The 15,690-nt window shown below is 39.7% G+C and overlaps 1 protein-coding gene across 1 annotated transcript in view; it reads right to left on the bottom strand.

Moving 5' to 3' along the window:
* Positions 1-1,141: 1,141 nt before the first annotated feature.
* Positions 1,142-15,690, bottom strand: part of LOC138003521 (uncharacterized) — a 29,309-nt gene continuing 14,760 nt past the window's right edge. Inside the window, exons 2-8 of the mRNA XM_068849627.1 lie at positions 13,925-14,132; positions 13,500-13,810; positions 13,185-13,325; positions 10,633-10,955; positions 9,145-10,278; positions 4,785-5,052; positions 1,142-3,731 (exon numbers count right to left, since the gene is read on the bottom strand). Coding sequence (XP_068705728.1) covers positions 3,312-3,731; positions 4,785-5,052; positions 9,145-10,278; positions 10,633-10,955; positions 13,185-13,325; positions 13,500-13,810; positions 13,925-14,132 — 2,805 coding nt within the window. The 3' untranslated portion in view covers positions 1,142-3,311. The remainder of the gene's footprint in view (positions 3,732-4,784; positions 5,053-9,144; positions 10,279-10,632; positions 10,956-13,184; positions 13,326-13,499; positions 13,811-13,924; positions 14,133-15,690) is intronic.

The raw sequence follows: 15,690 nt of genomic DNA, 5'->3' as shown, positions 1-15,690 counted from the left end.
TCGTTCAACAAAATCGAACGGATGTTGAAGCAAATGTTGACGCCGTTTGCCCTCTTTAAGGATTTGACGACAACGTCATCATACAATAGTGAGCTTTCAAGGAAACTTTTCCCTTATTGTAAAAGGTGAACAAGATGGAGCAACCGCAAAATCGAGTTATCGCAGTTATCTTTTGAAGTCTCGTTTAGAGTGCCTTAGAAGTCATCGTTCCTTTAACTCCCTACTGACCAGAGAGCGAGGATTGGGCTGAGGAGGAGAGAGGAGGAATTGGCTTTCTGTAATACTCATTTCCTTCAATTATTTAGGATTTAAGGCGGTGTTTACTACTCTTGGTGCAAGTGGGAGACTGGGTCTAACTTCAATTGGCAGTTATTACAGACGCAAAGACCACGTCGGTCAAGTTACAGTGGTCAGCGGTATACAGCGCTGGACAGTTCCGTTCACTGGCGACTACCGAATTGAAGCAATTGGAGCCGCAGGGGGTAAGATACTTCCCCGAATAGTCAGCAATATCGGGGAAGAGGAGCCACGATGAAAGGGACTTTAAGCTTAATAAAAGGCGAAACCATTAAGAGACTTGTTGGTCAAGAAGGTGGTATAAACTGCAACATTTCGAGGGAGAGGATCTTACAATGCTGGGAAAAATCAAACGAATTTACCTAAAACAACGAGCTCAACCTTCGCCTACACTAATTCAATATCTTCGTGTTTCTGTTGTCGGTTTTCATTTGTTTCTTTGACCAAAAGGCAGTTAACTATTTTCAGGTTGCTGTTCAATGACGACGACGCATGCGTGAGCAACGTAGGCATGCGCATTAAATTGTCGTTGATCATTGCCCTTTATCAGATCGTTTGATTCCCAAGAGTGATTGATATAAATTTTCTCCTTACAAGCTAAATACATTGTTATGCAGACTGGTAGAGAGAATAAAGAAATTTTTTCGCCTGGGTTTTTTGCTTAGATCATTATATTCAAATTCTCATAACTGACATAAAAAGTAATGTATGGCAGTCAGTAAGGAGAATTAACATTCATATCTTACGTATGTCACTTTTCCTTATGCTTGCGTTGCTTGTGGAAATTCAGGAGTTTTAGATACGGTGTTGAAGGACGTTTCGGGGGAGAGAAGTGACTCTTTGGCAATGGGTTCTTTTATTCGTCTGACGAGCAACCGTAACAACAACTTGACTGCTCTGCTACTGCACAACTCAAGAACCGTACAAAAACTGAACTACAACTACTTTTTCTGTTACAATTACAGCATTCTTATACCAACTAGAGTCGACCTGTCAAGCCTACGTCAACAATGCGTCAAGTAACACCTGCCAAGCGAAATAAGCTTGCGCAGTACCTACATAAGTATACTTTTCTTCGAGGAAGCTGCTCGCTCAAAATTCTTTCACTTAGATTTTAACTTAGGTTTCGTTAACCACACAGAATCAAAAATATAAAAACTATAAAGAACATAATACCAGAGCCAAAAGCAAATTCTACATCAAGACTTTTCCAGAAAAAAATGTTTGAAGAATGTTACATAACAGAGTCAAAATAAAGCACTACACAAAAAGGGGGCGGGCTGAAGGCTCCGCCTGCTACATAAGCTGTCAAACGCACGTGGAAAAAGTATTGTACCAGGACAGCTGTACGATTCCCACTTGCACCTATTTACCATTCACTATAAAGAATAACGAGACTAAATTAAACCTGTGTAAAAGCCTTTGGAGAAGATACATTCTGATCGTCGCCTCGCCGTCATACTGATAGCTCTTACTAATTAAAAGAATGAGGTTTTCTGAGGGTAGATAAGGGCTCTACCAGACAAACTATTCGGTCCAGTTTTAACGCCTCATTGCTGAGTAATTTCAAGTAAAATTATGATAAATTTTACTCTGAATCGCTGAGACATAGCAAAGCGGAAATACCAATGCCCCAATCCAGATTCTCTTTATAGGAAATCCTCGATCAGCGTTTTCGTTACTAGCAACAATGTATGCAACCAATCTCTAAAGAAACAAAAAATTAATAAGGATAACGACTATAATAAACCGTAGGCCCGTGTCAAAACCCTCAGCGTTTTCGTTACTAGCAACAATGTATGCAACCAATCTCTAAAGAAACAAAAAATTAATAAGGATAATGACTATAATAAACCGTAGGCCCGTGTCAAAACCCTTTAATGTTCTTCAATGTTTACAACCCAGTGGGATATAAAAGACCCTTATATCTCAAAAACGAACTCGGTGAGCCCCATTTTTTATTTCTGAAATGATAACATGTCAGAATGAAACTATCTTCAAAGTTTAAAAAAATGTGTGGCGGATTCAGAGCCACCTTAAATACTTGAAAATTTAAGGTAGCTCTAAATCCGCTCCACAGATTTTTTTTAAAACTTTGCAGAGACTTTCATCTTGGCTTACTATTCGCTTTTGTGCAATCAAAAAAAGGGGTCAGCGAGTTCGAGAGAGAGGTCCTGGAAAAGAGGTTGGTTTGGATCGCAATTCTTTTGAGTTGCACTATGAGGCGTTTTTGAAGGATTCGATACAAACATGGCGTCCCTTCAAGGTATCCAAATTTACCCCAACCAAGAATTTAAATGTGAGTAATGAAATTAGGAGCCATTTATATGGAAGAAAACTGCCTCAACCAGTAGATCTAGAACAGTGTGTAGTTGCAATAACACTTCAATAGATAGTGAAAAGTTTCTCCGAAATCCCAGTGAAAGCCATCACGGCTATTGCCTTTTGGTGTAGAGTTTCTTGTCAACCATTCAGGACGTCAGAAAAACCGAGAAAACCGAGAACAGATAGCAAGGCGAAAAATCAATCAATCACAATCTTTATCTATGTGTCTAGGTGTTCTTGCGCCTTATGGCGCTGATTAGGAACACATTCAGGCCAGAATACAACACCTTGCTCTGTTGTTATCAAGTAGTGTGTGGGATCTTTAACGTAAGTTCTCACTGACAGAGTTTATGAACAAGGATCGTGAGACAGAGCCTTCGGTTTATTGTCCTTATCCGAGAAGACTTGAAAGTCTAACAAATTTGCGGCAGTAACTTACAAAGGGAAGCACTTTCTCATCCGTTAATTAAACCGTGATTTGCTTAAAATTCCGATCGCATTGAAAACGATTATGTAAGCTTTTGCGGTTATCTTTGCTCTCGGCTTCCCCTTTTCTGTCACTTCCTGTTTTCACTACTTATTTTTATGCATAAGTTGTCGAGTACTGAGTACGATTTTCGCTATCGCATGGAAAAGACACACATTTAAGACAATTCTTAACCAGCTAGTGTCCTTTCTATAATTATTCGTTAAAAATGATAAGGCAATGGCATCACAATGGTTTCCTTGCACAAGTCAGTTATAACCTGTCTGCATTTCCCCGCGGAGGGTCGTTTTGCTGGATCTGTCACCCAGCATTCTTTCATGAGCTTCTCCCAGGTATTAGGTGGGTTGATGCAGGTCTCGTTATGCGCTGGACGAAGGTCGTTGTCCACGTGATTAAAGAAATCTTTCAAAGTGAACCTGACATCACCAAAAGCTTGTTGTCCATACCACATCTCCCACAGCATAATGCCCAAGCTGTAGATGTCTGCGCTGACTTCGTAGATCTCTGAATTAAACACCTCGGGTGCCATGTAAACAGGCGTTCCCGCATAAGTGCCGGTGATGTCAATGGCGGGTTTGGATGCACCAACGTCAGTGACCCTTACTGTATTATCTTGCGATAGCTTGATTAAAAATGAAAGGTAGAGATAAACCGATGTAGAGAATTTACCATGTTCAACACTTTACAAGAACTTTATCGGCTCGCGTTTTACTTTGACCTTTCCTATGATTTTTTTTGACTAGTCAGTACAATCGCGATATTTCTTGAGGTCACATTCTTTTGACATTCAAATTTGTCAACCACGGAACAAAAGAAGTCATTGTTTCCACAGCCTATTAGGTTCTGGTTGGCATATTAATAACAATGGGTGACGTCACGAGAAAACCGCTATAGGCCACTTTCAAAAATGCCATAATACTCCAAAAGTTTGCATAAGCATTGTTTTTGTTTTCTCTTGGAACCATTGTAAGTCCCATGAGAAACTGGAAACAATGCTTATGCAAACTTTTGGAGGGCAAACAAACAATAATATTATGGTATTTTTGAAAGTGGCCTATTGGTGCTGATTGACAGAGAATCTATTGTCTCAAGGGTTTTCGTTACATTCTTAATGTAACCGATATTATTCAATGCGAGAAAGTAGCCCTTTTTTGCGGATTCGTCAGTTTGGTCACAAGCTACCCTTTTTTTTCCAACATCTGTTCACACCTTACCTCGCTCAACTAAAATTAGAGGCTTTTCTGGCAACAATTTTCTAGAAGGAATTAAATAACAGTAATTTTATTCCTTTTTTCAGTACTGATGGAAGAGGATTGTGCGTTTTGTATAGAGTGTTTCCACTCACGAGATCAGTAACTTTGTTTTTCCACCGAAACAAAAGAAAACGTTTGCATGATAATAGAGCTCAATTCCCAGAGGATTATTAGTTGGTTACACCGACATGGCCGGCGTTCCTTTGTTTAGGGAGACCAATATGGACGCCGTGACGTCACGTGAAAATACTCTATAATGTCACCCGTATTTTGTCTTTGATCACTGTCTCTGTCTCCCCGTCCCTGAACTGTGGTCCAGCATTCAGTTTAATATTTCTCTAAGGTTATACTCTTTGTTATTGATATTCCGCAAAAACGATGTACTGACTCTTTGCAATTTTAAAGAACGCAATTTTGCATACCAAGATGTTTCCCAGCTTGAGATCTCTGTGGATAATTCCTTGTTTGTGTATGTAATCCAGTGCATCGGTAATCTGTATCACCCATTGACAAACTTCTCTAAAGACACCAGGATTTCTAGCTTTCCCTGGACAACTTTGTGGTTTCTCATGAAGTCGACTCCTCAAGTTCTGCTCGCACTTTTCCATGACTAAAATCACCCTCGTTTTGCCGTCGTCATTCAGTAGCGAGGTTCCATAAAACTTTACAATGTAGGGGTGTCTCAATTTTCTGATGCAAAGAAAAAAATTAATCCGAAGGCTTATCAAGGTATATCAGGCGTTAAAAATACCTTTAGCTGTGAATGACTATGTCGTAGATTAATTGACGCTGTTACGAAAAATAGTGTTGCGTGACAAGCGTTACTTTCTAGAGGCTTCGCGATAGTTACGAGTTTGTTTATTTCTAGATTCATGCGTAAGCGTTTCTAAATTGGTGTGTTTTGTAATCTTTCTATAATTAGATTCATTACTATTTTAGAAAGTTCTAGAAATTTATTGTCAGAGTATATAAGTAGACGAGTCCAAGCGGAGTGTTTTTCTAACTAATGAATGAAGGGGTAGTTTCTAAAGAAACTGTGGTGCTGCGTCGGTGGGGAAGTAGTATACAAAAATTTGGTTTTATCAACGGAGTTGATAATGTAAATTGGCCACCGTACAGAGATTCTAAAGGCTGACGTTTCGAGCGTTAGCCCTTCGTCAGAGCGAATCGAGGGATTATGGGTTACGTGTAGTTTTTATAGTAGAGTAGGAGCTACGCTATTGGTGGTAACATGGCAACGTGAAAAATAGGAATATATTAGTTAAATGAAAAGCGTTCGTTAATACCGTGAGGATTAAGGGTGCCGATTTGAAAGATGAATTTTTGTTCCAGATTCTTGCGGCTTTCCGTCGTACCTAGATGTAGGGAAAGGCCGCAGATAGCCATGTGTTTTTTGGAGTGGTTAGGCAGATTAAAATGGCGAGCGACTGGCTTGGATGCATCCTTGTCATTCTTCTCAACATCGCGAAGGTGTTCGCGGAATCGGTCACCTAGTCGTCTACCTGTCTCACCAATGTATAATTTATTGCATAACGTGCAGGTTATGCAATAAATGACATTTGCGGAGGTACATGTGAAACGATCGGTGATCTTAACAGATCGCTTAGGTCCCGATATCTTGCTAGTGTTAACAATGAAAAGACAAGTTTTGCATCGTGAGCGAGCGCATTTGAAAGTGCCGGGTTGCTCGTTAGTTTTGAGCGCGCTTCTAACTAAAAAGTTGCCTACGTTTTTGTCGCGTTTGAATGAAATAAGTGGAGGTTGCGAAAAGATTCTACCAGTCTCGGGATCATTTTGGAGTAATTTAAAATTACTAAGAATGATGCTTTTGACTGCGTGATTATGAGGATGGAAAGTGAGGGTGAATGGAATTCTGTCATTCTTATCTTTTTGTGACGTTTGTAGTGATGACTGTCGATCAAATTGTTGGGCGCGATGATGGCCCGCTTTGACCACAGAGACAGGATAGCCACGTTTTTCGAAGAACTGGCACATCTCCTCTGATTTGCTGGAAAAATCGGAGTCATCACTACATAGACGTCGAAGTCTAAGAAATTGAGAATAAGGGATGGAGTTCTTGACATGTGATGGATGTGACGATGAATACAACAAATAACTGTGTGAATCAGTAGGTTTGTAGTGCACACTAGTACATAGCACGTTGCCTCTAATAGAAACTTTGATATCTAGAAAAGCCAATGAAGTTTCCGAAATTTCCAGTACAACGGCCCCAAACCTGAACTCTACGGCCGTTACATCGACGACTGCATCGGCGCTATTTCATCCAGCAGAGAAGAACTCGATCAATTTATAACCTCCGTCAACTCTTTTCATCCGGCTCTTAAATATACCTGGGAAATTTCGGAAACTTCATTGGCTTTTCTAGATATCAAAGTTTCTATTAGAGGCAACGTGCTATGTACTAGTGTGCACTACAAACCTACTGATTCACACAGTTATTTGTTGTATTCATCGTCACATCCATCACATGTCAAGAACTCCATCCCTTATTCTCAATTTCTTAGACTTCGACGTCTATGTAGTGATGACTCCGATTTTTCCAGCAAATCAGAGGAGATGTGCCAGTTCTTCGAAAAACGTGGCTATCCTGTCTCTGTGGTCAAAGCGGGCCATCATCGCGCCCAACAATTTGATCGACAGTCATCACTACAAACGTCACAAAAAGATAAGAATGACAGAATTCCATTCACCCTCACTTTCCATCCTCATAATCACGCAGTCAAAAGCATCATTCTTAGTAATTTTAAATTACTCCAAAATGATCCCGAGACTGGTAGAATCTTTTCGCAACCTCCACTTATTTCATTCAAACGCGACAAAAACGTAGGCAACTTTTTAGTTAGAAGCGCGCTCAAAACTAACGAGCAACCCGGCACTTTCAAATGCGCTCGCTCACGATGCAAAACTTGTCTTTTCATTGTTAACACTAGCAAGATATCGGGACCTAAGCGATCTGTTAAGATCACCGATCGTTTCACATGTACCTCCGCAAATGTCATTTATTGCATAACCTGCACGTTATGCAATAAATTATACATTGGTGAGACAGGTAGACGACTAGGTGACCGATTCCGCGAACACCTTCGCGATGTTGAGAAGAATGACAAGGATGCATCCAAGCCAGTCGCTCGCCATTTTAATCTGCCTAACCACTCCAAAAAACACATGGCTATCTGCGGCCTTTCCCTACATCTAGGTACGACGGAAAGCCGCAAGAATCTGGAACAAAAATTCATCTTTCAAATCGGCACCCTTAATCCTCACGGTATTAACGAACGCTTTTCATTTAACTAATATATTCCTATTTTTCACGTTGCCATGTTACCACCAATAGCGTAGCTCCTACTCTACTATAAAAACTACACGTAACCCATAATCCCTCGATTCGCTCTGACGAAGGGCTAACGCTCGAAACGTCAGCTTTTAGAATCTCTGTACGGTGGCCAATTTACATTATCAACTCCGTTGATAAAACCAAATTTTTGTATGTTTTTCTAACTAGTTTTTCACAAGCGAAGAGATTTGGCGTTGGCCGTGTTTAATCAAGTGTGACATAAGCAGTGCTTATTCAAGTTGGCGGAGGCCGTGTAAGTTTGTCGAGTACGTGTTATTTAGAGTTTACTTCGTGGAAACTACGTTCATTTTTGGAATAAATCTTCTTGTTGTTGTTCCGACAACCCTGCGTTTAGTTTAGTTTGCAAGCTACCTTTCCTCAAAACATTCGAACTCGTAACAGACGCACAGTAGGTCAGTGCGCGGCCTTGGTGCAAGAGGTCCTGAGTACGATTCCTGGATGTCACATTCTTGTTTCCACTTCTTTCCTTTCAGTGTAGCTTAAGTAGCGTTAAATACCCGTAAAACGGAGCACTGATGGAGAGGGGGGAGTAAAATGAGCGCACCGTCGACCTCAGGTTTGTCAGTTGAATTCAGTACTGTACGAGTTATTGACCTTACGTAAAAAAAAAAAAAAAAAAAAAAACGCGTCACAAGAATGCAACGTTTCAAGCTGTTGTTCAAATTTTCCGCTTTGCTTCATAAATTTCACTACTCAACCTTTCATGAAGAATAATTTTAAGAAAGGGAAAAAAGTATGCCTTGAGATAGATGTCGCAGGTAAAATCCGTTCTCAGGTTGAATCCGTTTTCACCTACAATTAGGTAAAATTGGTGATCTTTAATTTTGCCTTGATTGAATACACACTAGGATGCATTGAAGAAACTTTTTTGGAGCCTAAATTAATCATAGAGAAAACTAGGGTCATGTTAGGATTAGCTTTCGTTATCATTCATGGATATCAATTGACTTACTATTTTAAAGTAAATAACGAAAAGAACTGTGTTGGATTGAGCATGTTCGTCGTTGTAGCGTATGTAGTGCTGAAGACACAAGACTATAGATCTGGAGTGTCCGAGTTCCAGTACCAGTAAGTGCATATGACATTTCTTTGTTCCCTTACTTTATTGTAATGTTGAGATTGAATAAATAAGTGTATGAATACAGAAATCGATAAGATGATACGAAACATTAAGAAGATGTGTTGAGATGCGTAAGACAGACCTTGACGGAAGGTATAGGTGTTTTCCGGTTTTTTTATTTTTTATTTTTTTTTTTTTTTGGGGGGGGGGGGGGTAGATAGCTGTTTTAAACTATCTAGGGTGCGTATGCGACCTAGGTAAAATAAGAATCACCAATTTAACCTAGGTAAAAACGCATTCAATATGAGACCGGATTTGAACGACAACATATATTTCTATCGCTCACCTCAAAAGTTCAACCTCTTCCATGATTTCACAGGCATTCGTGGGCTTAAGTGCCTCTCTGTACACCTTCAGCGCAACGGGACGGGCGTGTTGATCTTTGGTCATAGTTCCTTTGTACACGAGTCCAAATGCACCACTGCCAAGGAGATGGGATGCGTCCTCTTTCCAATCCAACGTTTTCTCATTGACATCTTCGCCAAAGACGTCCTTGAATCCGAATACTGCAAGCTTACCTCGAAACTCAGTAGCGTCGTCCAGTATTGGCCTGTAGAGTTTAATTATCTCCTTTTTCCCTCGGGTTTCAAGGTAGAGTTGTTCATATAACATTTTGTCAACTCGGATCAGCTCTGAAATGCGGACTTTGGTATTCTGAAGAGAGAGTTCGGCTTCTTGCAGTTGTTCTTTGACGAATGGCCGAAGAGTACAGTCATTATTGATGTCATCGAGATATTCTGCCGATACTTCCGCCATGCAAGCGCACTTGAATTTTTCGTAGGTCTTCATTGTTCTTCTATCTTCCAACTTTTCTTTGGTAGCTATAATACCCAAAACAGGAGCACCAATTATCAGGGCAACCAGACCAAGGGGAACCCAGATTGGACTTGTAACTCCAATCGCGAACTTCGCGCCGACTGTAAGGCCACTTTTTTTGGAACTTTTTTGAGTGCCACCTACGTTGTCAACAACATCATTGTGAAGATTCCGCAACTGCTCCTCAACAAAATTGTAGTGCTCCTGAGATTGTTTTAAAAGGAAGTTTCTAGCATTTGAGAAAACCTGTTTATTCTCTTCCCATTGCTCAATGATGTCTCGAATCCGTGCTTCAAGCACTTTCCTGATTTGGGTTTGGGTCGCTTCCAAGGTACTTTCTGCTTTCGGGGCGTCGTCCGGGGTCCACGAGGTAAAGCGCTTCTTCACTTCTTCCGTAGACAGATATTTGGAGAGCTCCGTTATTGCACCATCAACGCGAGTATTGAAGTCTCGTTCAAGTTCTTTCATTACTTGAGACTGCAATTGATCAATATCCACCAAGCGTTTGAAAATCTTTCCCGTAATGTTAAAGAAGACCTCTCGTTTGTTTGATAGAAATGCTTTGGCTTGCAAAATTATTCGAGAAAGAAGAACGTCTAACCACCTGCAACAAAATTTCGAGAGCGGCACCTAATTTGTCAATGAAAAGAGGGTAGTTCGACTGTTAATCAGAAAAGGTCTATGCTGAAAGGCTCAAAGGCTTTCAGCAGGTTCTTTACTTTTCTTGTTATACATTATAGGCTGAATAAGTTCCGAGTGAGTGGCAGCCGGGTTTAGAACAGCAAAAGAGGAATTTCATCGAAATGTTTTTTTTTTTTTTTAAATTGAGAAACAACTGGTAGACGGTTTCTCGGGGAGCAACCTCTAGATCTACGGAACCCTATGAGTGCATGATTGAATCTCAACTTTACAATGCAAGATTTGACTTAGAGACATGTAGGTTACGTACGTTACCTACCTCCAGTGGATTTCCAGCCGACATTGAGTGCCTTTTAGTACCATAGATTTAATTCCTTCCATCAAGGAAGAAAAATCATTTGTAACGATCCCCACGTTTTGTCCTTTGGTAGCATTTAATGTTGACATGCAGATGATCTGTGATGCAGGATCAAGGCCGGGCCAGCATCTTTTCAGATTCTTGACTATGTGGGTCTTGGTCTTTTCTGCCTCTTTGACAGTTACCTGGTCCCATTTGTTGCAAACGAAAAGAGCACACTTTGACGGCAATTGGCCCTTTCCCTCAAGATATACATTCCTAACATTTTCCAGCAATTTTTGAAACTGCAATTAAATATATTGTCACGTTAACAGGTTCCCTAGTCAAACTTTTGTCTTTCCACAGCCCGTCAGTGGTAACACAAATAATTCCAACTTCCTTGAGGAACCCCAAGAAATTTTTGCCAGCTAAAAAATGGCATTCTACAGAATCCTTGTCGAAGAAGTTCGCGAGGATCCACAACATTGTCTTCGTTCAAGATCAGATGTTTAGGAATTTTTTGCGTAATGTTTAAAAAACGAACAGCAGTGTATTATCGGGTTTAAAAACACAAAGCGTAGTCGAGTGTTTTTAGGCCCGATAAAACACGTGCTGCGAGTTTTTTGAACGGCTTCAAAACATTCCAGGGAGTCTGAACAATATTAGCATACAAGAAAAGCAAGTGGACCTTATAAGCAATATGGTAATTTTAAAAGCATTTTCTTCCTTCAGTCACTTTGTTTGTTGCAGTCAATGGTTGAAGAAGGGGAGAGCGTTACGTAACATCCCGAAGGGCGGCTGCAAAGGAGACTATAGAGACCTTTTTAAAGATCGTTTCATTTGAGAATAAGCGATAATAGACCATTTTGCAGTTGTAGCTAAGTTACCAGGCCTAAAGAATGGAAGCGAGGCTGTCGGTGACTCTAATTTGATACAAGCCTTCGTGCTTTTGTAATGTTAATATGGACTAATTAGAATTACAACAACACAATTCACACGATAAAAGCAGAGGGCGCTGTATCAATACAAGGTCACCGGCAGCCTCGCAGCCATTTATAGGCTAGGTCGCTGATCAAACAACTGTAAAATTGCCTATTGCATTGTTTGCATATTCAGCCCCGCACTTCCCTGGCACTGAATCAAAACCGCCACCGGGCTTTTCAGAATGATCATAGATTACCAGGCATAAAGGTTCATACACGTGACGTTTTATCGATGTTTTGATAGGCTGTTAGACTCGTGAATTTTTAATGAGTTTTTGAAGTAATATATCAACAACGAGTGCGAGGGTTTTATCAGGGGTTCCAAACACCGAGAAGCAGATGAAAGCACTAGGCCGCTTCGGCCGAGTGCTTTTATTGTTTCGAGGTGTTTGGAACCCCTGATGAAACTCGAAGCACGATTTTTTGATATGGCTTCTCAAAGCAACTATTGTTGTATTTTTTTTATTCATGATTGTATTGTATTGTTTTCAAAATTAGTATGTAAATTATGCAAAGTTGGCCTAATGCTGACTTTTTTTTGGAATTCATTTTCGCATGTGCTTTTGAGGGATGGATGCAAGTACAGTCCCGTTTTAGATTTCCAAGATGAGTCGAAGAAGAGAATGCTTTAGTCAGTGAAGCTAGACCAAAGAGCACGAAGTACAAAGATAAGTGGGCAGTGGAAATTTTTCGAGAATGGCAAAGGACGAGAACATTTAAATTTCCGGATTTGAAAGTTGGAAGCGACTTCATCTCGTGTGATATGTCGAGGATAATGTTGAGAACATTGATGTTCTATTATTGAACTTCTGGCTCGCTAAATTTATCCAAGAAGTGGCAAATAAGAAGGGCGGCCGGTATCCTCCACGAAAGTTGTATGGTATCGTATGCGGTCGAAAGAGGCATTATAAGAAAGAGTAATGAAAAAGCGATCAGTACAGTAGTAAGGCAATGACAATAAACAGCAGTATACAATTATTTTAGGATTTGGTATTGTAATTTTGATATCAAAACACGGCGTGTTTTCATCTGGTGTTTCATTGTGTATCAAGACTCATCCACCTGACCAAAATAGGCATTATTTATTGTCTGTTTATGTCATGAATTATTATGGAGTTTATGAAGTATCTTTTTAATTTTCTTCTTATGGAATCTTCGGCGAGTGTGAACCTTCATGTTCTTCAGATAATGCAGAATGTTAATGTCTTGTGGTCTGTTAACATCCTAGGCGTATAATACCCATTTGCTTTTTTGCTTTTGTTTTTTAGAGGGGATGGAGGGGGAGGGGGTGAATATAGGCATGGCACATCGTGCCTGCTGTTGTGGACAACTGTGATTCGAACAGAAGATAGACGCCTTATGTATCTCTCAATGAACTTAAAGGATTTGTTCAGCGTTAAGCGATGGGCGTGAATGCTGATAGCATTATAAAGTTCTGTCGTCGTGACCGCGAGTACTGAAACAGCAGTTACCTTATGAATGCACAGAGTACACGATAACTTTATGTGGTATATTTCTGAAATAGTTTCACAGCTTTATATAATTACTTACTATATCTTTCTGAACTCCTTCGGCATAGGGACTGTTAATAACATAAATGAAGGCAAAGGCTTGAGGCAAGTATTGAGTGACGATCTCGTCCATAAGTTCAGATTCTCCAACACCTGGACTGTCAATAATAACTATTCCTGTCTAAAATATAGAATATCAAAAAATTACAACACAAAAGTTCCAAGTTATTAATTCCGTGTAGAAAGTAATCACATTGAAGGTCGTGTTGGTTACATTTGTCATTACTTTCACTAATTCAGAGCAGTACAATAGAGGTTGTAAGCTTGTAAATTGAGTGCCTTTACCAAACATTACCTCTAATAGACTGTGAGGCCAAAATAATTCAATCTTCTTGTATATTGAGCCCTTCTCGCGTTCGCTCTTCATGTGAACATAAGGTGAAATTTGCTGAAGGTAGCTGTCCTTTTCTGGATTGTCTTTTAAGTGGATTTCTTTTGTTGGCAGACGCGTTTCTGGATCTTTGTCCATGAAGTGGGCCACAATTTTGCGTTGTTTTCCAAACTTAAGTTCACATATGGTAGAGGTTGTACTGAGGACAGAATAAGGAAAAATTTCCTCTCCCATAATAAGATTGATCAAACTGCTTTTTCCAGAACTTGTCTCACCTATGAGTGTAAACACAGAAGAAACATGATGCGTGACTGCATCTTGGTGACAGCAAAGTTACCTAAATTATGAACCTTTTTTGTTAGGTATTTTCTACAAATTAAAATAAATACCTGCCACAAGCACAAAGTATTCCTTTCGAGTCAGTCGTAATTTGTGATTTTCCATGTTTTCTTTAACGTTTGGAACTTCTATTTGCAGTAAATTAAGGAATTTCTTATCTATCTTCATCAAGCAGCCTTCTGTATCTTTGAAGAGATCCAGTAGAATGCGCCTTTTCCTTGTATCTTCGTCTATGGCCGCAGACAAAATGGAAAAGGCCTGAAAGAAGCAAAGAGTTTCTCCTTTATTCGCTTCCATGAAATTAACAAAAAAAAACATTAATCGGAGCTCACTATGGCAGCTGATAATGCAATACTTTTAATACTTATCCTCTATGCATCGAATTTAAGGCACAGCCTAACTACCTTACACGGCTGAATTGAAATCAAAGTGGCTATGAGCCATTGAACTCAGAAAATGAATTATGAAAGTTGAAAATGTTGAGCCTCGTGATCGTTCCCAGAGCTCTCTTCTTCCATTCCCCTGGAGCGGGAGTTTCAACAAAATGAGACCCCAAAATCAGCAAAAAAATTGTGACGCTGATGAAACAATGGTCAACCTCAAGAGTTGGGCGATTGTGATCTTTGTAAATTTTCTTGCTGATGGCAAAATATTTTATTCTCGAACGACCGTCCTGAAAACTTCCTTCTGCTCTTCCTAAAAACTGTGTACCAATATTTATTTACTTTTGCATCAATATTTGTTTTGCATAAAGCAAGCTAACAATTTGTACGTTGCTTGGTTCGCATTTTTGAGAGTTAAAATAGAATTTTCGGTCTTATGTCGCTGTTACAAAGTAGTATACTTTTTAGGTCACCCATCCAGATACTAACCCCTCCGGCCGGATAGGGCTTAAGTTTAGTGAACCTCTGTATTACAAACCTGTTAGACGCTCAGGGTGCACGCTTAAATTTGTGGTGAAAAGAAGTTTTGAGAGAACTTGAAAATGATCAGCATGTAAGCCTCGAAGCCAATGTTTCTCGATTCCCTTTTACTTTCTTCAATCTTTCTGGGTTTAGTATTTTGCTAGTAACCACATGTCTTCTCAGGGGGCTATTTACCAAGACATCTACCATGACACTACAATGATATACGATACCAAAACAACATCGTGTACTATTAGAGCTACATATTACGCAAAGACAACTTTGAATCTCTTGGAAGTCAAAACGCAGCTCAGTTGACAATATGCAATAAAGCTCTGTGTTACTGCACTACCACACGTACGCAATGCGTGCCTAATTTTTCTAAAGATGACAGGAATTTTTTCTTTCTGACAAATGATTAATAGGCCGGTAGACAGGTTTTTAACCTCAGAAAAACATCTGTTTCGTCACTATAGTGTTAAAATAAAGTTCATTTGAGTAGCCAACAATATTTCTTTAAGTTCCTGATTAATCCAATTTATTGCTAAGACTTACTAGTGCGAAGATTGTTTACATTACTCATGCTTTTTGGGAATTTTGAGTGCCATGAGATTACATCATTTTGCGTGATACAGCTCCTTTAACACGAAGATTTTTCAACAATATATCGCTTTAGTCTAACCCAAAAACGTTCAGATAGTAAAAAACTTGTTATTTATTAACCATTTCCCTTGCTTTTGCGATTGTCAGCTTTGTGATTTGCGATAATTCGCAAGTCTGTTTTTGTATCTCATAGGCCGTGTTTTCACGACAGCCGTTGTCTCGCTTAACATTCCTGAAAGTGGTTTGTTTGCAGACTTCGTTAAGTGACTTAAAAATGATACGCGTTTTCACGCGTAGGATTAAATGAG

The sequence above is a fragment of the Montipora foliosa genome, chromosome 5 (assembly GCF_036669935.1).
Source record: "Montipora foliosa isolate CH-2021 chromosome 5, ASM3666993v2, whole genome shotgun sequence".
Classification (NCBI taxonomy): domain Eukaryota; kingdom Metazoa; phylum Cnidaria; class Anthozoa; order Scleractinia; family Acroporidae; genus Montipora; species Montipora foliosa.
Note: the sequence above shows the minus strand (reverse complement) of the source record. Positions and strands in the feature narration are given on the sequence as shown.